Source organism: Bos indicus, chromosome X (assembly GCF_029378745.1).
Source record: "Bos indicus isolate NIAB-ARS_2022 breed Sahiwal x Tharparkar chromosome X, NIAB-ARS_B.indTharparkar_mat_pri_1.0, whole genome shotgun sequence".
In the NCBI taxonomy this organism is placed as follows: domain Eukaryota; kingdom Metazoa; phylum Chordata; class Mammalia; order Artiodactyla; family Bovidae; genus Bos; species Bos indicus.
In genome coordinates, this window is record NC_091789.1 from 23,714,378 (window position 1) to 23,739,177 (window position 24,800).

The following is a 24,800-nucleotide window of genomic DNA, read 5'->3' on the forward strand; positions in this document are numbered from 1 at the left end:
TTCTGTCTTATCTGCAAGTTTCAAAATCCCATAGGGTCTGAAAAACCATTTAGCCTTTCAGACTTTGGATGTTAAAGAGAGATGTTCATCAGTAGGTGGTTCAACACATGTTCACTGGTTCAATGATGACAGGAATAAATGAATGAATGAATGAAGGTGATTATGGAAATTCTGGTTGTTCTAGCACATCAGCATGCCAAGCTACAGCACAGACACTAGAATTCCTCCTATCATGGACATAATTCATGGCAAACAAAGTTCATGCTGAACCCTGGAAATACTCTATACTGCTAAGTAAAAAGGGCTGCAGGCCCAGAACTCCATGCTTTCTTGCAACAGAAGTCTGGAATCTGTGCATGGAAAGAAAATGTTCTAAGTCTTTATCTGTGACTGCCTTGTATCATCCCTCCATTTAATGGCCATTTATGTAAGTCACATCCAGCCAGTGTCATTTTTTTTAAAGGGCCTATGGAAGAGGATAAAATATTATGTTTGAAGGTTTTGATTTCTGAGATTTTTTGTCTCATCTTTAGAGGATGAAGCTTTGTCAATTTATAAGCTGGCTGTGAGCCATTGTTTAGCATGAGCTCCATTACCCCAAATAAGAAAAACATCAAGGAGCTCCTCAGAGTGTATTTCCAAATAAAGAGATCCTTTGTAGACAAATCTCTATTATGACAAGGCACCAAAATATTTATTACCATGACATTTTTAAAATTTGGTTTCATACAAATTGCCACTTGAGCCATTAGAGAAGTAACCTGTTATACCCCTGTCCAACTGGTATTTACAAATAAATGCCACTTTCCCATTCTAAGACTAAACACCAGGCTGGAGGGAGTCAGTAGCAGGTCTACTGGAAGGATTAGAGAGATTAAGGTGGTTTTAGCTAGGTTAATGTTACTGTGTCCACTTTCATCCATAAGGCATGCAGAAGCATGGGATTAAGGCCAGTTCTGACCACCTAACCATATAGTGATTGGCCAGTTTATACCACGAATCAATGTGGCTTGTGCCACTGATAATCTGATTGTTTTTCACTGGGGTTGATACTGACTTGGCTCATGAAGCTTCTCTTTTATACACCCAATCACTGAAGATTTTTCCCACTATAGACATTTTAGTTCCCTATTCTATATGATGCCAACCACTGGAATCTACCAATAGGAAAAAAAATAAAAATCAAGACGAACCAGGTTTCTGGCTAAACTGGCAAATTTAATCAAATAGATCAGGTAGATATACCTTAGACTACTTCTTGAAAATACTGCCTTGGAGGGGCTATAAGATCTAATTGGTGTCAGTGTGATTGAAATAGGGTTTTGTTGGGCAAAATTAGCTAGTGTTGGCAGGAATACGACATATTTACTTAACTTGTAGGTCAAAATTTGCCAGAAGTTTCATTTTTCTAGGCTAATCTACTTTTTTCAGTTTAAAGGCTTTTTAAGAAAGGTTCAACAGATATCAGACAATGCAGGCCCAAGCAATTAGGCTGACAGAGGGTAATAACTTCTCATTGCTGCAAAAAATTTACCATATAAGCAGCAAAAATAAAAACACACTCATAAAACCATCTTAAATTTTCACAAGTGTGTTTGAAAGGGGAAGGATGTAGAAATCACATCCAGGGAATTCTCTTTGGTTTAAATATACTCTTGGACAGACAGGGCTAGAAGCAACACAGAGATTAAGCAGCACTATAATTAAAGGAAGGGGAAAGGTTTGAAAGAGGCAAATTGGGATTACCAACTGAAAAAAAAGTCTGAAACAACCACAGGGAAATTTCTAAGGTTAAAGCCGGAATGCTTTGTTTAAAAAAAAAAAAAAAAAAGCTGAAACGTTGGTGTGGAAATTCCCAGCGTGAAAATTCTAGGCTAAATAAAAAAAAAAAAATCATTTTTTCTGTTCAAAGTTCCATATGGAGCATATGAGATACTCCATATGGATCACTAAAGGTCACATAGAACACTATTAAGGAATCTACTTACCACCTGCATTGGATAACGAAGTTTTTTATTATACTTTTTATGCAGAAGAGGAAATTAAGTGATGAACCTGTAAGGAGGGGTTTAACATGCTGTAACTAAGCAATTCTCTAAATAAAGTTTTTAGTTCACGGCAGATATTGAAGCCCCTTACAAAAATCAGTTTATAATATAAAGTTAGTTCTTACCCTGGTACTTCTTCTTCTTACACTCCTTAATACAATCCTGAGCATCTCGGGGGAAAGGCTGACAAATATTAGAAGAATTATGGTCAACCATACGGATACAGATGACAGCATTTGAGCAAATACAAAATACATTCTCTGTTGTTTCAAGAATGGCCTAGAGTGGAAAGAGAATACATAATGGAAAAGCAAATCAGTTCCTGTCATATGAAACAGAAATGTTACTGAAACTAACTGTTGCATTTAAAAGGAATCCTCATTATATACATTAATAAAAATAATCTTTATAACGACCAAAAGTAGTAAACAGATTTCATTTACTAAATGTTTGGAAAGAAAAGGGATGATAATCAAAGGGGAAAATGCACTTGACTTGAAAGTAATCAAAGGGATAATAAAATGCACTTGACTTGAAAACAACTAAGTGATCTATTTTAAGGTTGCCAACTGGAAAGTATTTATTTGCATTAGAAAATGCTGGCACTTCTGACATATTCAAGAGAAATGATGATTAACTTTTATGTTAAACATTTTACTTCCTTGGCTGTTTTATTAATGTAAGAAAGGATTTGTGCTCTACATTTGGAAATTTAAAAGACATTTTTATTACCGCCACCCCACCTCCACAAAACCCCTATGTAAGCATAATAAGGACTGTAGTTTTTCTCTCTCAAATGTGAAAAATCTACCATTCTCATCTACAAATATATACGGAGTACCAGAGTGTGCAAAGTAGGTTGCCAGAAGACTATTGCTAATCACACATTAAGCCTTGGGGTCCAGAAATCCAGGAGGATGCGACATTCTGCCGGGTTTAGTCATCCACTGAACCATTAGGTGGCTACTGAGAGGTCCAGCCAGTTGCCCTTCCCTGTCTGAGATGAACCACTGAGAGACTCACTACGTTAGCATGAATGTCGTCTGAAGCTGAGGGGGAGGAAGTGCAAAGCAGCTGCTTGAGCTCAGGGCATGTACCAAATTATCCTTGGATTAGGAGCCTTAGGTATGTAACTGGCTGGTCCCATTTAGTAGATGACAAATAGTGCTCACTGAAGATAATGGAAAAGCAAATGAGTTCCTATTATATGAAACAGAAGTGTTACTGAAGCTGCCTGTTGCATTTAAAAGGAATCCTCATTATGCACATTAATAAAAATAATAAGATACACTGGTTTCTCATTTAAACACTGATGTTTGTGCACTGTCATGCAACATAACATGATCACATCAAGCTCATGGCTCTACACAGATGAGGACTAGACTGTGGAATACATGTGGACCCACTACCCACTAGATTGTGGGGCTTCCTAGTAGCTCAGTTGGTAAAGAATTCACCTACGATGCAGGAGACCCCGGTTCGATTCCTGGGTCAGGGAAGATCTGCTGGAGAAGGGATAGGTTACCCACTCCAGTATTCTTGGGCTTCTCTGGTGGCTCAGTTGGTAAAGAATCCGCCTGCAATGTGGGAGACCTGGGATGGATCCCTGGGTTGGGAAGACCCCCTGGAGAAGGGAACGGCTACCCACTCCAGTATTCTGGCCTGGAGAATTCCATGGACTGTATAGTCCATGGGGTCACAAACAGTTGGACATGACTGAGTGACTTTCACAGGGCACTACATTGCGAGAATAGTAAGGTGGAGAAACTTAAGAGTTTTCTAGGGCTCCTACCATAGAGAAAAGATTTCCACAGCGCTCAAGTCCCACTCTAATGCAGAAGAGCACCCTGACAAACGTTCCAGGCAGCTAAGACACAGTAAGGGTCCAGCAGACAATTCTGACTGCTAGTTACTGGGTATTCCTTTGCATAGTACTCATAATACTCTGTTTCTAAAAGCTCCACAGTTTTCTTTCTGATTTTGACAGCATCTATGGAGTCTTGCAAGGGAGCAGTAAAAAACAAAAGATATTATTTTTAGAAGGGTTTTGGAGCTCAGAAATCATTCTCACTGCCTATCCCTGAAGAGAGGTGAGTCATCATGCCTCAGGGTTGAGCATGTCCGGAGACTAGCTGTAATCAGCATTCAGCTGAAGTTTTACAATTTCTAGTCACATTTTGCTGGTTGACTTATGATTAATATAAATTTTATATTCACGGAGTAGCTCAACTCAGACAGGTCTACTTAAGGACAGCACTAGAGGCAAGAAAGTAAAACAAAGATTTATTCACATTTCATTTTTAGTCAGCATCTCTAATCAATAGAAACAAGTATGACAATATTTTAAAACGTGTCAACGATTTGTTTTAATCAATAAGGAACAGTCTGGAGAGAGTGAGAAACTGGTTCAGTTTGCTAGAAACATTTCATTCTTGAGGAAATTTTGCACAATTAGTTCAGATGCTGACTACACAGATTCCTAGACAGAATTATGGTCCTGTGGGCAGATCTTACTATTGTATATCACATTTGATTAATCAACTTTGAGGCATTTGTATATTATTAAAAAAAATAGAGACTTCCTTTAGTGTCACTGCTTCAAATAAATGTGTCAAATAAATGCTGTAAGTATACTTTCTGGAGTTGCTACTTCTGCAAGTGATTCGGTTTTCCATATTTTTATTACTTGAGGCTTTTATTTTAAAAAGCTTTCCAAAACAGTACGAGTTTCTTCTAATTAAGTCTCAAGGGACATAAACATGGTCCTCTGTGATAATGTGGAATGTTTTGTATGTACGATTTTGCTCAAACTAGTGAAAATATGTATGCCTGGAATTTCAACCAATGGCTTGCTTTAGCCCTGTTCTCTGCTGCTGGTTTCCTTTTCAGGGGAAATCACCAATGAATGAAAACAACTGTGATATTTAAAAATAAAATATAGGCCTTTGGCAGTAAGGAAAGGAGATGAAACTCTGATTTTAATTTCTAATGACTCTCCCAATCACAGCTTATGTGCACACACTGGACTCTCGTCTTCTTGAGGCAGGGGTATAGTCTATTCATTGCTGTATCCCATAGAGTGCCTCATGCAAAATGGATTCTGAATAAACATCTACTGAACCAAGATGAATGGAATGAACTTTAAATCTAAGCTGCAGAGTCCACCTTTACCTTCCCCAAAACAATGGGATGGTGATTTCAAGATATAACCACCCTCTGAGTATTCAGTGATATATATTCTGTACCTTGAGCACATCTGCAGTAGCAAGAATGAGAGTGATATACCATAAAGAGAGAACAGGGTCCACATGGATAAGGCTGTATCTACTGGCCACTACACTGTGCAGAAATTTCAGAGGATGAGTATTTCCACTGGAAATCATATGGGAGAGGCCATGCTAGAAATTAGTTTCACTTCACAGAGAGATGTTTACATACCTTCAAGCTGAAAGATTTACACAAGGGCTACCAGAAGGAAGGTCAAAAAGTCTTTTGAGTAATTTGTGCAGTCTATAAACTTACATTTAAAATCTCAACTAAAATTAGCAGCATTACTGGCTAGAAGTAACTTCCAGTCCATTAATATTGAAGACTTGCCATCTTATATAATCAAAACTTTAAAAGTATAATTAATGTTGGCACATATAATATATTCTTAATATTTACATATCACTCCCACATGTTTAGTTGCTTACCATATAATTCCTCCCCAGAAGAATGAGAAAAATACATAAAATGCTAAAGAACCCCAAATCACAAGGTGGTTGATCCATGTCCAGAAACGAGTATCCAAGGCGAGCTGAAAAGATACAACACAGGAAATTTCATGATGTGTACACACTACACCAGGCAGTATCTAGTGGCATTCAATAACTCATACATGATACCTGTGGGAGGATCCAGCTTGGCCAGGCAACCAAAGCCAAACGGCACTAGAAGAACAGAACCAGACTTCCCAAAGAGCTCTGCCCCAAGATATTTAGATGCCAGAGTACAGGCATGGAGGTATGGACAAGGAAGTACCCACTGTAGATGCCTCACTACTGAAGGAAGGACAAGGAATGAAGTCATGGTAAGATCCTGGACACTGGAGCCCCCATGTCCTTAAGTGGTGGTCGTCAGGAAGCTGATGGCAAAAAGAGAAGCCCTAGCTGGTGGAGGCAGGTATACTGAGGATCAGGAGAAGAGGGAAAGAGTAGCTAGGAAGAAAAGACCAACTACACAAAGGAGTCATGAGACCTCAAACACAACATAAGGGAGGTTACTAAATGAAAAGGCAACTAGCTCTACATATCAGGCATCATGGAACCACAGATTGCGGGTCTATGTAACATGCCTTTCAATTGCAAACCCCACAGCTACTCCATTGAATCAATAACCTTTTCAGCTGCCTGAGATTTTAATCCTTTCATGTTTCCTCCAGGACTGATTGTTTCTTCTGACTGTGGCACCTGGGATTTTCACATGCAATCTAAAAATAAAACGTATGGTCCACTCTGCTTTCTTAAAATTTCTGGGCCACAATGCTTACTATACAGGGCATTTCATTCTTGAAGAGGAGGTGGTGTCCGTTTTGTTACTTGCTGTTCTGACACCTGCTCCTTAGCTCTCTGTTAATAGTCGCTCATTCATAAATAGGATATTGATAACATTGTGAATGCAGCCCAGTCTTGAATCCCCTCCACCCCACCCCCCACCAAGCTGCTAGGAAACATGTCACAGTAATACTCATGCAAAGAAGATGGACTGGATGGCTTTTCAGAGACAGATGAAAAATGTTGTAGTAAGGCCAACTTTAACTACAAAGGGTGCTTGAAGGCCCTGGGGCCATATACAAGGCCAGGGGTAAAAAAGGGTGGAGAGAATCCCCTTTTAAGTCATGATCCTATGAAATATAACAGTAAATAATAATAATTAGTATCTATTGTACCAATCTCGTTCTATGTGCCAGACACTACTTTAACTGCTTTATACATATTCACTAATTGACTTCTCATAAAAAATCCCAGGGGAGGTAGGTGGTCCTTTTATTTCTATTTCATAGAAGAGGAAATAGAAATGCTGAGAAACAAGGTCACTTGCCCAAGGACACCCAGCTAGTAAGTGGCTAAACCGAGTTGAATTGTAACATTTTCTAGCAAGCCTAAAATATCACTGAAATAGTACATGAAGAATGCAAACATGTTAGTTCTATTCAGTACGACAAATGGATCACGTATAAAAATGCAGAGGGGAAATGGTTAGAGGCCCTTTGTCAATTATACTTCTGAATCTAGTTCTGATCAATGGGCAGAATGAAATTCATTTAAAGGTACTCATTCTTGGACTCCATGTGAGGTGTTTATTACTGGAATGATCAAAATAATTCGATTATACCTTCAACTGTAACGGTGGCCCAACTCATGAGTCTTAAGGGCAGTATTCAGCATACAGCATTATTACACGGCTGCATGTTAATGACAATGATTTTGCCAAAACTGCTTTCCTTGAATGTTATCTGCCATATATTCTTATGCATTTCATCACTAATATGGGTAAATTTCAGTGATGAACACATTATATGAAATATCATCACTACCAAGCTCTTTGGCACACATATTTTGCTCACGGACACTTATTTTCAACTTAAGTATCCAAATTCCTTTAAGGACTGGCCTTCTTAAACAGATATATAACTTAAAAAAATATTCAAGTATTTAACATGGAAACACACTCACAGTCCATTTATATACCACTTCTCATAACATCTCAAAAACAGCAGGAACAAAGGAAGAGATTTCCAATATAAGTATCGTATATTAAAAAAAAAAGAGGATAGACAATATACTGGAAAAAAATGGATCACAAATAGTATACAAATGTCCAAATCTCTAATACCACACATAATTTTAATAAGCATTCAGACTTGAATAACAGCTCACAGTAAAAATTAAGATATATTAGTATAAGACCAGAAAGTATTAAAAAAAATATGGTGTTAAACATATTTGAATAATAAAAATCTAACCTTCAGAGTTACGGTGAATACCAAGATTGTAAAAATAATGGTTCCAAATGTCCAATTTCCATATACCTGAAAAATATTCAACAATTACATGTACCATGAATACACAAGCCTGCTTAAAACAATAAACAGCCAGTTTAATCTTGTGTGTAACTGACAAGGATTTTTGTATAAATTGTTTAGGGAAATACCTGCTCAAAAGATCAGGCCAATATGTTGGCTTTTACTGTAAGCCTAAATTTTCTTGAAGAGGTACACCACGTGTGTGGTTGGTAGGGTTTATTTCATGAATCCATGTAGCATAAAACAAAGAACAGACTAGCATGATACAGACAGGAAAAATTCTGTTCTACCAGTAATGTTCATAAGACAACTCATTTGGATGTCTCCTGTCTCTACAGAGTTTGATATGGGCTTTTCCTGTCATATTGCTCTGAAAGTTAAAAGTCACTAAGTCATGTCTGACTCTGTGACCCCATGGACTATACAGTCCATGGAATTCTCTAGGCCACAATACTGGAGTGGGTAGCCTTTCCCTTCTCCAGGGGATCTTCCCAACCCAGGGATCGAACCCTGGTCTCCAGCATTGCAGGTGGATTCTTTTCCAGCTGAGCCACCAGGGAAGACCAAGAATACTGGAGTCGGTAACCTATTGCTTCTCCAGCAGATCTTCCTGACCCAGGAATCGAACCAGGGTCTCCCGCATTGCAGGCGGATTATTTACCAACTGAGCTATCAGGGAAGCCCAATATAGCTCTAAAGATCTCAAACAAGGACTAATTTGCAGACAAATGAACTTACATTATAAAAATAGAGTATATGGTGATATGGTGACAGGGTAACTAGACTTATTGTGGTGATCAATCAGTACATACAAATATCAAATCATTATACTATACAACTGAGGCATATGTTACATGTCAGTTATATCTTAATAAAAAAACAAAATAATTTTGTGGCTATAAATATTACAGCTGTTAGCATGTGCACATCAAAGAAAAGCAGATACCATGTATAAATCCGAACGATGGCAATGAATGGCACATATGCTTACCAAATGCTGTCAAGATCTGAATGCATAACATTAAAACAGAAAATGAAATGTAAAAGGTTTTTAAAAAATAAAAACAAAAAATTAAGGTTAACAGCAAAAAAAAAAAAGGATTTGATCAAATCATACATGGTGTTATGTTTAACTTCTGATAGTAGTTCTTATCACAATTTTAGCAAACATACAATAACATCTAATTCATTTGGACTTAATGAACTCAAAATGAGAGATGAATTAAACATAGGGTGGGTTGAGGCTCCCCATGCACCACCAGTAGAGTTTGCTGAGCAAATGAACCATATCAACAGAATTGTGGAAGAGTATAGTCAGCTGTCTATAATTTATGTACCAAATAAACATAAAATAAAAAGATAAAGTTACAGAATCAAGTCATAAAGCTGAAGGGATCTGAGAAATCATACAATCTAATTTCTTCTGCTTACCACTGGGCAAAGGTGACTTCGAAAACTGAAGTGATTGGCCTGAGGGTGCACACAGATTCACTAGGGAACTCTCCCTGGCAAATGCTATGTGTACCTACACTAAAGTACTAAATCTGTATTTCATCAACACTTACTCAGTGATTAAACTGATTTCTGTTAGTCCAAATTAGAGAGGTTTTAACTGTAGTACCTAATTTCAGTATATCATTCAAATTCACTGAGCCTATCACTTCTGTAGTAGATGGTGATTGCATGGTTCTAGACATAGTCATTGTACTCAGTAAAGTCTTTTTGAAACTTAGCTTTGCTTCACATGATTATAAACTATGAACGACCAGAAAAGAGGAAGCTGAGAAATAGCAAAGAACCTAGTGGAAGCGGCATGCAAGGTGGGTTCGATTTTCCACTGTGTGGCTGCCAAAGACCTCACCCCATCAGCAATTCTCTCCTAGAGCACAGCCAGGGCAAAGTCACCCCAATGCAGGTGCTGACCTACGGAGTCGCTTGCTGGGAAGACACTGGCAGGATCAGTGTAGCCTTTCTGGAAAACACTATGCACCCATGTGGAAAGGAAGGAGGAAGAGAAGGGAATTCCCTAATTATTGGGCAAATACTACAAACATATGGCAGCTACCTCCTTGCACTCTAAGCACAGACTAAGAACTGAGTGGGGACAGACTTTGCTTTTAAAACAGCAAAACCCTGGCTCACATCAAAGTGTACAGGTTCAAAGTCTGAAGTCCCAAGAATTCTGTTCATCTAGTAAAAATTACAGCCAAGTTAAGCTTCCCGAGGTTTGCACATAAGCTTTCTAGTTAGGTGTGCAAGCAGGAAGTGATTTTTTACTTTGACATTTCAATTGTTCTAAGGATGCTGTGAGAACTAAATACCATACCTTTAAGAAATAATTTGCAAAATGATTACAGCTATAGTATGTGTATGATAGACCCAATGCCTATGGAAAAAAAATTAAGCCATGCTTATAACAGCAAAACACGTAATTTTTTTTTACCTTTCCATTTTCATCTAAGGATGTAGTCTGAAAAAGAAAGTAAGTCCCAAAGAAAAACACGGTTCCTTCAAATGCAGCCAGAAATGTCCAGTATAGGAATGGGCCCAACTGTAGCATGGCGTTTCCAGATATTTTCCTATTGAGAAATGGGAAAAAACACAAGTTAATGAATCTCTGTAGGCTGTTTATTTAAAGATACAGTGAAACGCTGAAGGTGCGCATGGGGTTTGACCCTGTTTATAGAATGAAAGTTCCTCATGAGGGATTGGTAGGCTTTCATTAAAAGATCAAACAGAGACACAGGTTTGTCTTTGTGTAATCACCTACTGTCTGAGGTGTTGGAGTAAGTTGTTATAGTGCTTCTAAGTTACGATTCTGATCACTGACAATATTAATATCATCAATAATAATAATCAGCTCATTTATTGAGTACTTATTATATGCTTATAAAAATGGGTTAAGAGTTTTATATAGTCCATTTGTGTACACACAAAAACCACGAGATAGGTATTCTTATCACTACCATTTTCAAATAATGAGCCTCAAAAAGGTGTATCATAACGGTTTCCAAACTCTGATCCACACTGGAATCACAAGGGGATCTTTAAAGACATTGATGTTTGGCTCCCACTCTCATTCTGATTTAACTGGCATGAGGTATAACCTGGCTAACCAGGACAATTTTAAAACTTCCCAGGTAGGAGTTCCCTGGTGGTCCAGTGGCTAAAACTCTGTGCTCCCAATGCAGCGGACCCAGGTTCCATTCCTGGGCAGGGAACTAGATCCCACATGCTGCAACTAAACATACTATACACTGCAACTCAAGAGTTCTCTTGCCGCAACATAGATCTTCAATCCCACGTGCCACAACTAAGATTGAGCACAGTCAAATTTTAAAAAAAGTACAAATCCCCAAGTAATTCTAATGTGCAGTAAAGTTTGGGAACCACTACTACAGCTATATGCCAGAGCTGACTTTAAATCACATGCTCTCAACCAAACAAGCTACCATGACTTTGTAACTATAATTATAAAAATACTTCTTTTAATCAAGATTTCTTCCTGGGAATTTAACCTTTCTTAGGTCTTGTGGTGCCCTTTATATTTTTAAAATGAGTCAAATAACATGTCTGAAGCTGTACAGCCAGGCTTTGATAAATGGCGGGTGGACAGATCCAAAGTTTAACATCCATCAAAAATAAGAGTGTTCTGGGTACAAGTCAGGATGTCGAAAAAGGCTACCGATTCTAATGGGACAGAGCTACAGAAAGAAGATAGGTCTGTGCATGGAATTTTTTAGCTTCTATTTCAAATTCCTCTTAATATGTATCAAAAAAATCACTCAAATAGAGTACCTGTTGCCAATATTATGAAGACTGTCATTGAGCTGTAATGAATAAGAAAGACCTTTGTAATGTAAGTGCAACTGATCCCTGTTCTGTTGGTATGGAGTACTATGGGCTTTTCTGAAAAACAGCAATTAAGCAACTTTTACCTACTAAGATGTCCAAGTGCACACAGAAATCAGCAATGGAGCTGCTGCTGCTAACTCACTTCAGTCGTGTCCGACTCTGTGCGACCCTATAGATGGCAGCCTACCAGGCTCCTCTGTCCCTGGGATTCTCCAGGCAAGAATACTGGAGTGGGTTGCCATTTCCTTCTCCAATACATGCATGCATGCTAAGTTGCTTCAGTCATGTCTGATTCTGTGCAACCCTATGGACAGCAGCCCACCAGGCTCCTCTGTCCATGGGATTCTCCAGGCAAGAATACTGGAGTGGGTTGCCATTTCCTTCTCCACAGCAATGGCGGTGATGCATAAAGCTATACGCTGCTATTTGCCCTAGAAAGCTGCAGGAGGAAACAGGTAACTGCTTTCCAGAAATGAGCTCTACCCACAGGCAGTAAGTCACGTTCGCAAGGCAACTGGGAGCCACTGGGAAGGCAATTCTCTCAAAGAGCCTTGAAAGGAGCACCCAGCAAATGCCAGCCAATGAGGGTTTTGAGAGTCACTGAGTGAGGTTGAGGCAAGAAGTGGTTCCTCTCTTTCCAGCCAGTCACTGGATTTACATCACGCATTGTGGGAAGAAAGGAAGTAGCATCATGGTGTGTTGGGTTATAGCTGAGGTTTCCCAGCTGAACTCAGGTGAATGACGGACCTGCTGTAACTTAGAATGTGGTAGCTAACATGAAGAGAACAGGAGGGAATGAAGATGAGGGGTGCTGACCAGCAGCACAGGCCTGAACATTTCCATATAATCGGAGGCAGCAGGTGTACCGAGACCTTTCTTTTGCCTTTTAAAGTGGTAGAAGACTATGCCTCTACCCTCGAAACAAGTACTACAGTTTACTTTTCAAATTTCTCTCAAAAAATATGAAAAGATCCAGTTACATCACATTTCACATCAAAACTTTTGGTAAACGCCTGCATCACTAAGTCCATGAAGGTGACATCTATAATATGTTACATAAGGCTACACGTCACATTAAATGGTATAAATGTGGAGAAAGCCACATATGAAGACTGGAGCTTCCTGTTTACAAAGGAACACTCAGAGCAATGGAGCAATCTCCAACACAGTGACAGGCTGAGAGCAGCGTCTCGTCAGGGCAGGCAGGCAGGAAGCCGCTTTTTGGGCTATGTGATAGGTATGCCCTGGCTTTCATTTCTCCATCAGATGTGGCAACTATACCCTCTATGCAAAATTACTTAAAAATTCATGAGGAGGCTTCCCTGGTGGCTCAGTGGTAAAGAATCCACTGGCCAATGCAGTAGACATGGGTTCGATCCCTGATCCAGGAAGATCCAGGAGCAACTAAGCCCATGAGCCACAACTATTGAGCCTGCGCTCCCTAAGAGAAGCCACCTCAGTGAGAAGCCCATGCATACAACAACTAGAGAGTAGCCCCTGCTTGCCACAACTACTGAAAGTCCCGCATGCATCAACGAACATCTACCACAGCCATAAATAAATAAATAAAAGAATAATTAAAAAATCATGAGCTACACCCATGTGTCGTTACTAAAACTTCATAGAAACCCTTACAAGAATTTGTACTCAATAGGTTGCTTCAAGTTTTCAACATTCTTAATGTGCAAAAGTGCTCAGCATAGCCCTGAAGTTATGTGGAGAAGGGTGTTATTAATAGCACAGTAAGATTATATAGCTCCCATTTACTGAAAATTTTGGCATGGCAACCCACTCCAGTATTCTTGCCTGAAGAATACTCATGGATATAGGAGCCTGGTGGGCTACAGTCCATGGGGTTGCAAAAAGTAGGACAGGACCGAGTGACTAAGCACATCGAAATTTACTATGTGCACTGCTGTGGGCTTCCCCAGTGGCTCAGTGGTAATACATCTGCCTGCAATGCAGTAGACTTGGGTTTGATCCCTGGGCCAGGAAGATCCCCTGGAGTAGGGCATGGCAATCCACTCCAGTATTCTTGCCTGGGAAATCCCATGGACACAGGTGCCTGGTGGATTAGAGTCCATGGGGTCACAAAGAGTTGGACATGACTGAGAGACTGAGCATTCATGCGGGCACCCCTGTAAGTTTTTCCATGTAGTCACTCATTTAATCCTCCCCTAAACACTGTGACTAGATCTGTTGTTACTGAAGAGGAAACTAAGGCCCATCTCAGTCAAGTGACTTCAGCAAGGGCAGAGCTGAGATTAGGGCATAGGCAAGGCTACAGCTCTTGGTGGCATTGAACAAGAGGCATTCTGCTCCCTGCCACCCAAATCCCTCTTCCACCAGAGTCACTGCACTACTGGTCTTCACTTTAGTTGTTGTCTGAAGATAGAACACTGCTGCTCAAGATTTGAAAACCACCAGCCTGTGGAAAAGAGCCCAGGTCTGGTCATCAGGAGGAGGGAAATCAGATCTTGCCCTGGCCTCTCATTATAACCTCTATCCTTAGGCAAGTCATTTCTGGGCCTTGAGTCTTCATTTATTTAAACAAGAGGGTATGAGAGCTCATGCTCTGGAAGATTTCTACCAAGGGTGCTATGATTCTTCTGTTGATCAAACTATACCCTTTGCAAGAAATACTAGAGCAGAACACATTAATGCCATGAGGAAGCAATCAGCAAATACCAGATTGGGGGAAACTCTACAAGGTAAATGATTAGGTTTTGTTAACAAATAAATTGTCAAAATAACCTACAGATTAAGAGAGTCTCAGAAGCCTATTAACCAACTGCAGTATATGGGCCTTATATACAGTTTCAAATAAGCATGCTATAAGACATGAGTCAACTGGAAAAATCCTGAGCATTGACTGGATATTTGACGATATAATGGACTTGTTAAATTTTTAGGTATGGTAGTGTACTGAAATAACTATTTTATATAACGATTGATATTTGCTTTAAAATAAGTCCTTGATAGAGAAGACAAGGTTATTAATGAAGTAGGATTGGCCATGAATTGATATTCAAGCGGAGTGGTGAGGACAGGGAAGTTCACTATATAAATAATATTGTTGCTACTTCTGTGCATGTTTTAAATTTTTCATAATAAATATCTTTAAAATGAGAACAAATTTTATAACTCTGGTTAAGTCTGCTGCTGCTGCTAAGTCACTTCAGTCGTGTCCGACTCTGTGCGACCCCATGGACGGCAGCCCACCAGGCTCCTCCATCCCTGGGATTCTCCAGGCAAGAATACTGGAGTGGGGTGCCATTGCCTTCTCTGTGGTTAAGTCTAACAATTCCTAATTGTGACTTTTATGAGTCATACACCTTCACTTTGCACAAATTAACCTTACTCAACTCACTCTACTGCAGTTGCTACCCACTATTCAATAATGCTTATAATCTGCAGTAAATTAACATCTTTATCCTTAGCTGTAGGCTTCACTTACAAAAATCCAATTTAATCAAAGGTTAAGCAACTGGGGCTAGTGCCAAATACCCATCCAAGAGAAAAACAACTATTTCCAACTAACACAACATGAATATAAAGGCTTGATGAGTTAATTATTTTCTTCAACAATGCCATTTTAGAATGGGGGCTAACAAGGCAGGGAGGCTATGTTTCAGGGGCAGTTTACAAAAGAAAGCCTAACATAACATCGTCAGTTCAATCTATTATATCTTTGGGTGGCCCTTTTTTGGGTGAGGGGGTTGTTCAGTTGCTAAGTCGTGTCTAACTCTGTGACTGCATGGACTGCAGCATGCTTCCCTGTCCTTCACTATCTCCCAGAGTTTGCCCAAACTTATGTCCATTGAGTCGGTGATGCCATCCAAACATCTCCTCCTCTGTCCTCCCCTTCTCCTCCTGCCCTCAATCTTTCCCAGCATCAGGGTCTTTTCCAATGAGTCAGCTCTTCACATCAGGTGGCAGGTGAGGAGATGGCAGGTAGTTAAAACTAGTCTGTCTTCATCTAAGACTCTAGAACTCTATGACAATGTAGGCAAAGTTTCAGGAACTACTGATTCTGAACTAAATAATTTCACCCATCCAAGTATAAGACATATACCCAGGACAAGTCATTTTCCAGCTGGATGGTTTAGTTTAAGTAGCTAAAAATTCAGAACAGAACCATGTAATCAAACCAGGAGGGAAGTTCTGTGTCTTTCTGACCTGCAGATAAAATGAAACCCACAACTTTGAATGTCTGAGGGGATTTTACCTTACATATGTTCAACTTACATGTACAATCGGGGATCTGAGGTCAATGTGTCAATATTGATGTGCTGTTCCAGTAGACTGTAGGCCAGGATGGGCAAGGATGTGAAGCAGATATTGTACATTGTAAGGTAAGCAGCATCATACAGTGGCTATAATGACAAACCACAAAAGAGAAATAAATGTACTGGAACAATCATCTGCCAGAGGATATTAAACTGTCTAGAAAAATCACAAGCTAAAACAAGACAGTTTCCTTTCATACTTCGTGTGACAGCACAAAAAGGTTTTGTAAATAAGGTCACTCTGATGAGTACAGAAAAGAAACTAACATATTGTAATACATCATATTAATATACTCTCCCTTTAAAAATAGGCTCTTATTCAGAATGTTTACATGCTATAAACTCTATTTCTAACAGACACTAAACAAGAACTTTTCAAAAAATTTTCAGTGAATGAAGACCAATTAAGTATAAGAGAGGAACTCCTTAGGAAAACTAAATATAAGCAGTGGACAGCCTGTGTCACAGTTTTTTGGATTAATATTTTACATGCTTTTAAATACCACTATGACCCTCTCCGGACTGTATTTATGATATCGAATGTGGCCATTTACTAAGGATTAAATAAATATATTCACAAAAATCAAAGCTAAATATATTCACATGGTCACGACTCTTTCTTGCCCTGAATTCCGTAGGCTCCAGACCAAACTTCCTGCTGGTTGTCCCATAGGACAACCTGCAATTCACAATGTCTAAAAGCAAACTCATTCCCTTTAAATCCACTTCCACCCATGTTCCCTACTTCAGTAAGTGGCCCCACAATGTTTGCAACCCTAGTATATACCTTGGTGCCTGGTAGTGCTTACTTGCTCAAGACATTTTTTTGAATTGAGTGATTCTCTTTCTACCTCATTAGCCATTCCTTCTCAGGCTCCTCTTCTTCCTGAGCCCTCTGTGTTGGCGTGTTCCAGCACTCCATGTGTGGAACTTTATACTCGCTCTCTAGCTGATCTCATACAGTCCTGTGGTTTTAGTACAACCCATTCACTGAAAATTCCTGTATGTAGCCCAGACCTGTTCCATATGACCAACAGCCCACTCAATACCTCCTAAGTGTCTAGTATCTTTCAAACTTATGTCCAGGACTGAATTCCTGACTTGTCTCACCTGAAATCTGCTTCTCTTGAAGTCTTCCTCATCTCTGGAAAGGGCAACTAAATCTTTTTGATCAACCAGAACTGAAATCTTGTATTTATCCTTGACTCTTCTCTTTTTCACAATTCCTATCCAATCTATGAAGAAGTGTTTACTGGCTTCACTTTTAAATACATTCAGAACCACATTACTTCTTAGCCCCTCCACTCTGACCATCATGCAAGCCTTTAGTTGTTCTCCCTGCTTCTTCTCCCTTTGACCCGTAGCCTATTCTCAACAAAACTACCTGAGCAGCTATACTAGAAAATAAGTGAAATCAAATCACTGTTTTGTTCAAACTCTCCAGTGGATTCCTTTATCTCTAAAAGTAAAGAAGTTTCTACAATGGTGGGGCTGTAAAGTCCCCCTTGATCTGGCTTCTCTTTACCTGTCACCTTCTTAGTCAGACCAATCTTGATTTAACTTGCCACGTCCTCTCTCTTGAACACATTTATTCCACCCTGTTTTTCCCCTCTTATAGTACTAATCACCTTTTAATTTACATGATAAATCTATTATGTTTACTGTATCTCTCTTCACACTAGAATTTAAGCTCTGTGTGGGCAGGGATTTTTACTTGTTTTATTGATAGCTGTAGCTTATGAAAAAACAAAGCAGCCCCTGACACCCAAGAGTTGGCCTGGCACTCACAGCTAGGCACTGGTGCTCTGTAGAACACAAATGATTTCACAAAACAGCAACATCAAACAAGGCCACTATGATTGTGATGGATGGAGACAAAAACACTTGACCACTCCATAATCACTTCTGAACACAGACACAAAACATTGTCCAGATCACAATAATGACCAACATCTATGTTCTGGCTAATCCGGGTGACTACTACTTCTTGACCAATGACATGTTAGCTTCTTGGACAAGATTTACTAACATGGCCAGTCATAAAATTAATCCCATTTGCTAACAGCAGCCAGCAAGGCCCTACTATTTCTTAAACCCTTCCCCAAATCACCTAACTCAAGCCCAAATCTTACAAGACTTTTCTAACACTCTCTTTCTAAGAGGCTCCATTGTTCCTCATGGTGTACATTCTTTCTGTTGCATTGACTAATAAACCTACTTTGATGAACTGCAAGTGTTCGCCTGGCTTTGACAATCTTGAATTCCTAGAACAGAACTTGGCTTGCAGGAAGCATTCAACAAAAACTGGATGAATGAATGACTAGACATTGGAAGCTATAACGTATATGTATAGGACTGATCTGACATTATACATATTCCTTTATTGAAAAAATATTAAGGTGTTTATAATGAACCTTGTTTTGATGAAAATATTTACTGAGTTCAGTAATTTCTACACAGTGCTACATGTTGTAATATAACTATTACCTATGACCTGAATAGACAATATCCCATATTCACATGTATCTTTTACACATACAAAATGTTTCTGATTAATAAAATGCATTTAAATTTAAATGTGACACAAATTAACAGAATTATACATTTCTCAATCAACGTCTACTAAAGATACAATATCTATCATAGTGGATGTTGATTCAAAAAGATTGGTAATGACTTGAATAGAGCATCAGTTCATTCATTAGTTGACTTCAAAAACATTTGCTGGGGAAAAAATATTTACGGAGCGTTTACCAAGTGTGAAATACTGAGAACAGAGAAGATTCATGCCCTGTCTGCAAGGAGTTCGAATTCTAGAGGGGGAGGCAATCACTTCTTGGCCTTTCAGCTAAGATCAAGTGTAGAGGGGGAGGCAGCGTGGTGACTGTATAGCAAGCTGGGAGAGCCTAGAGGAGGGGACCACACTTCTTGCCTGCAGCAGACACAAAGCAAGAGATAATGTATGCAACCTTTTCAATGAGCTTAAGAACATGTTCTACATATAAGATGGAGACAAAATGTGGTCCACTGGAGAAGGGAATGGTGAACCACTTCACTATTCTTGCCTTGAGAACCCCATGAACAGTATGAAAAGGCAAAAAGATAGGACACCAAAAGAGGAACTCCCCAGGTTGGTAGGTGCCCAATATGCTACTGGAGATCAGTGGAGAAGTAACTCCAGAAAGAATGGATGGACCGATTCCATGCTTCCTAAGGCCCACTTGACTTCACATTCCAGGATGTCTGGCTGGAGCCAAAGCAAAACCAGTACCCAGTTGTGGATGTGACTGGTGATAGAAGCAAGGTCTGATGCTGTAAAGAACAATATTGCATAGGGACCCGGAATGTTAGGTCCACGAATCAAGGCAGATTGGAAGTGGTCAAACAGGAGGTGGCAAGAGTGAACGTTGACATTTTAGGAATAAGCAAACGAAAACGGACTGGAATGGGTGAATTTAACTCAGATGACCATTATATCTACTACTGTGGGCAGGAATCCCTTAGAAGAAATGGAGTAGCCATTATAGTCAACAAGAGTCCAAAATGCAGTACTTGGATGCAATCTCAAAAATGACAGAGTGATCTCTGTTCGTTTCCAAGGCAAACCATTCAATATCATGGTAATCCAAGTCTATGCCCCAACCAGTAATGCTGAAGAAGCTGAAGTTGAATGGTTCTATGAAGACTTACAAGACCTGTTAGAACTAACACCCCAAAAAGATGTCCTTTTCATTATAGGGGACTGGAATGCAAAAGTAGGGAGTAAGGAAACACCTGGAGTAACAGGTAAATTTGGCCTTGGAGTACAGAATGAAGCAGGGCAAAGACTAATAAAGTTTTGCCAAGAGAAGGCACTGGTCATAGCAAACACCCTCTTCCAACAACACAAGAGAAGACTCTATATATGGACATCACCAGATGGCCAACACCAAAATCAGACTGATTATATTCTTTGCAGCCAAAGATGGAGAAGCTCTATACAGTCAGCGAAAACAAGGCAGGAGCTGACTGTGGCTCAGATCATAAACTCCTTATTGCCAAATTCAGACTTAAACTGAAGAAAGTTGGGAAAACCACTAGACCATTCAGGTATGACCTAAATCAAATCCCTTATGATTATACAGTGGAAGTGAGAAATAGATTTCAGGGATGAGATCTGATAGACAGAATACCTAATGAACTATAGATGGAGGTTCATGACATTGCACAGGAGATAGGGAGGAAGACCATTTTCAAGAAAAAGAAATGCAGAAAAGCAAAATGGCTGTCTGAAGAGGCCTTACAAACAGCTGTGAAAAGAAGAGAAGCCAAAAGCAAAGGAGAAAAGGAAGGATATACCCATTTGAAAGGAGAAGTTCCAAAGACTAGCAAGGAAAGATACGAAAGCCTTCCTCAGTGATCAATGCAAAGAAATAGAGGAAAACAACAGAATGGGAAAGACTAGAGATCTCTTCAAGAAAATTAGAGATACAAGGGAACATTTCATGCAAAGATGGGCTCAATAAAGGACATAAATGATATGGACCTAACAGAAGCAGAAGATATCAAGAAGAGGCAGCAAGAATACACAGAAGAACTGTACAAAGAAGAGCTTCAAGACCCAGATAATCACGATGGTGTGATCACTCACCTAGAGCCAGACATCCTGGAATGTGAAGTCAAGTGGGCCTTAGGAAGCATCACTACAAACAAAGCTAGTGGAGGTGATGGAATTCCAGTTGAGCTTTTTCAAATCCTAAAAGATGATGCTGTGAAAGTACTGTATTCAATATGCCTACAAATTTGGGAAACTCAACAGTAGCCATGGGTCTGGAAAAGGTCAGTTTTCATTGCAATTCCAAAGAAATACAATGTCAAAGAATGCTCAAACTACAGCACAATTGCACTCATCTCACACGCTAGCAAAATAACGCTCAAAATTCTCCAAGCCAGGCTTCAGCAATATGTGAACCATGAAATTCCAGACATTCAAGCTGGTTTTAGAAAAGGCAGAGGAACCAGAAATGAAACTGCCAACATCCGCTGGATCATCGAAAAAGCAAGAAAGTTCCAGAAAAACATCTATTTCTGCTTTATTGACTATGCCAAAGCCTTTGACTATGTGGATCACAATGAACTGTGGAAAATTCTGAAAGAGACAGGAATAGCAGACCACGTGACTTGCCTCTTGAGAAATCTGTATGCAGGTCAGGAAGCAACAGTTAGTACTGGACGTGTCACAACAGACTGGTTCCAAATAGGAAAAGGAGTATGTCAAGGCTGTATATGGTCACCCTGCTTTTTTAACTTATATGCAGAGTACATCATGAGAAATGCTGGGCTGGAGGAAGCACAAGCTGGAATCAAGATGGCCGGGAGAAATATCAATAACCTCAGATATGCAGATGACACCACCCTTATGGCAGAAAGTGAAGAAGAACTAAAGACCCTCTTGAAAGTCAAAGAGGAGAGTGAAAAAGTTGGCTTAAAACTCAACATTCAGAAAACTAAGATCATGGCATCTGGTCCCATCACTTCATGGGAAATAGATGGGGAAACAGTGGCAGACTTTAATTTTTGGGCTTCCAAAATCACTGCAGTTGGTGACTGCAGCCATGAAATTAAAAGACGCTTACTCCTTGGAAGGAACGTTATGACCAACCTAGATAGCATACTGAAAAGCAGAGACATTACTTTGGCAACAAAGGTCCATCTAGTCAAGGCTATGGTTTTCCCAGTAGTCATGTATGGATGTGAGAGCTGGACTGTAAAGAAAGCTGAGCGCCGAAGAATTGATGCTTTTGAACTGTGGTGTTGGAGAAGACTCTTGAGAGTCCCTTGGATTGCAAGGAGATCCAACCAGTCCATCCTAAAGGAGATCAGTCCTGGGTGTTCATTGGAAGGACTGATGTTTAAGCTGCAACTCCAATACTTTGGCTACCTGATGCGACAAACTGACTCATTTGAAAAGACCCTGATGCTGGGACAGATTGAGGGCAGGCAGAGAAGGGGACGACAGAGGATGAGATGGTTGGATGGCATTACCAACTCAGTGCATTACCAACTCAATCGACACGAGTTTGGGTAAACTCCAGGAGTTGGTGATGGACAGGGTGGCCTGGCGTGCTGCAGTCCATGGGGTTGCAAAGAGTCAGACACGACTGAGCGACTAAACTGAACTGAACATAGAAGATGGAGATACTTTGCACACACAAAGATTTAAGTTCAGCAAAATATATTACTGAACTAAAAAATACCCCCCAAAGGTGTTAGATTTCTGTTAATTCTCAAGGGAGACGACTAGTCTGTTGGCACACTGCACTACATTCTCATTGAAAACCATCCATTCCATTTTTTGGCTTATGAGAAATTGAAAGAAAAAAAACAAAAAAAAAAAACCCAGATTGACTGTTGTGCAATTTAGTCTTGAATTTTATTCAAACAAAAGAATCATCCATCTATTTTTGTTCCACTATGGTACTTTGAGTGTATATGAGAGATAATTATAATTTTTAGATGCATAATCAGAGGAGACAGAAAAGTCCTCAAAACAAACAACAGGTTTAGTTGACAACACGGTTGTTGTGAAACCTGTAATGAATGGTATCTTTTCATGAAGAAAAAAGACCCGTCTATTCCAGCTTTACTAAACAAAGAGTTGATTTTTGTTTAAATAATCTGCATCCTGGTGCTATTTCTACCTTCTCCATAGCTCATATCTAAGTTCCTGGGTTGCAGAGAACACCTGAAGTAGACCTAAACTGAAAAAGGCTGACTAACCTGTATGTATTCCAGAAGTGAAGTTGCTTAGTCGTGTCTGACTCTTTGCGACCCCATGGGCTGTAGCCTACCAGGCTCCTCCTCCATCCATGGAATTTTCCAGGCAAGAGTACTGGTGTGGGTTGCCATTTCCTTCTCCAGGAAGATATTCCCGACCCAGGGATTGAACCCAGGTCTCCCGCATTGCAGGTACACTTTACCGTCTGAGCCAGGTATTTGCAAATAACGGTCTATGCATTCAGCAGCAGCATAAGGCCACAGTGAAAATGAAAGCTACAAACATCACTACCTCAGATATGTTAGTCACTCGGTCATGTCTGACTCTTTGCGACCCCGTGGACTGTAGCCCACCAGGCTCCTCTGTCCATGGGATTTTCCAGACAAGAATACTGGAATGGGTTGCCATTCCCTTCTCCAGGGGATCTTCCTAACCCAGGGGTTGAACCCGAGTCTCCTGCATTGCAGGTGGATCCTTTACCGTCTGAGCCACCAAGAGACCTTCTTTTTATCTGCTACACTTTTTCTAAGATGTCTGCCTAGGTTCTTCCCTCATTTCCTCCAAATCTCTGCCCAAATGTCACCTCATTAGAGAAAACTTCCCAGATCAGGTTGTCTAAAAAAGCAGCTCTCTTCCACAGTCAATAAATCCCTTATTCACTTATTGTTTGTTTTTTTTTTTTTTCCTTCAGAGGATGTATCAGTACCCAGCATAATATGTTTGATTGCTGTCTGTCTCTCTGCCTATCACTCACTGTACTGCAAGCCCCATGGGGTAAGAGCTTTGATCACTGTTACATTCCCAATACTTAACAGCACACACAGTAGGCACTCAAGAAGTATTTGTTAAATGAATTCACATACCAGTTGAGCAACTGAGGAAGGCAAACATCAACTCCTATGAGAACCTAAGCAGACCCCTGACAGCCCAGGGTTTCAAAAACCCAGGGTTTCTTTCTTCATACAATTTTTGTTTGGTCAACATGGTTTTAAAAGCAAGCTTCCTTGTATCAGTTTGCTTCAAAATTTCAAAGTGTCTTTAAAACTTGCATTCATCATCCATGAAAGTGAGGAATTAAAAATATTTTGAGCAATACCAATCTGAATGTTCAAGGAAAGTGTAACTATCAGAATTTTAAAAACTGTTACCAATGCTGTTACTTTCTAATACAACAAGGCTTATGGCATGTCCTACAGCCAGTAGATAACTAATTCATAAAGTGATCAGCTTAGCAGGCATTGTGGGGCTGATGACATGGAACTGATATAAGAGACAGCATACCATATAGCAAAGAGGCAAGTTTAAGAGAAAGACAGCAGTCACTTCCTATTGGAAAGAATACATTCTCTAAAAATACTGCCAAGAAATTAGGAAAAAAATCACTTCCTATCATGAGGAATGTGGCAGGCCTTGAAATATAGAAACTTAGTTTCTAATACCTGTGATGATGTTACCAGAAGCTCAGCTTGGTAAAAATCACTGAATTGATCATAGGTAAACTACAAAATTTCTGAGTCATTGAGCATTATAGCTCCCTTAGTTAGCTATACTTCCACTAGAAGCAATGCAAAATGTATTTCAGCTGTTAAAAGAAACCTACAAACGTGCCTGCTCACCCAACCACTTACATATCAAGTCAACATATAGCACATTCTGTATGCAAAAAATGTTCAGAAAACTACAGAGGGCTACAAGTATAGAATTCTTTAACTAATCCAAGGCTTTATCCAGAAATTACTGCTTCTTGGCTAGCTTAAACATCATTTTTTTTTCCTAGAAAATCA

The 24,800-nt window shown here is 39.7% G+C and overlaps 1 protein-coding gene across 6 annotated transcripts in view; it reads right to left on the bottom strand.

Moving 5' to 3' along the window:
• Positions 1 to 24,800, bottom strand: part of ATP11C (ATPase phospholipid transporting 11C) — a 185,000-nt gene that overhangs the window by 9,742 nt on the left and 150,458 nt on the right. For 4 of the 6 annotated variants that reach the window (XM_070783453.1, XM_070783455.1, XM_070783452.1 and 1 more), the window contains 5 exons: positions 16,219 to 16,346; positions 10,559 to 10,694; positions 8,056 to 8,121; positions 5,744 to 5,847; positions 2,174 to 2,327 (listed from right to left, as the gene is read on the bottom strand). In XM_070783453.1, the coding sequence (XP_070639554.1) occupies positions 2,174 to 2,327; positions 5,744 to 5,847; positions 8,056 to 8,121; positions 10,559 to 10,694; positions 16,219 to 16,346 (588 nt within the window). Of the gene's footprint in view, positions 1 to 1,988; positions 2,056 to 2,173; positions 2,328 to 5,743; positions 5,848 to 8,055; positions 8,122 to 10,558; positions 10,695 to 16,218; positions 16,347 to 24,800 lie in introns of all 6 variants that reach the window. The other 2 variants (XM_070783456.1, XM_070783457.1) reach the window with 1 other exon arrangement.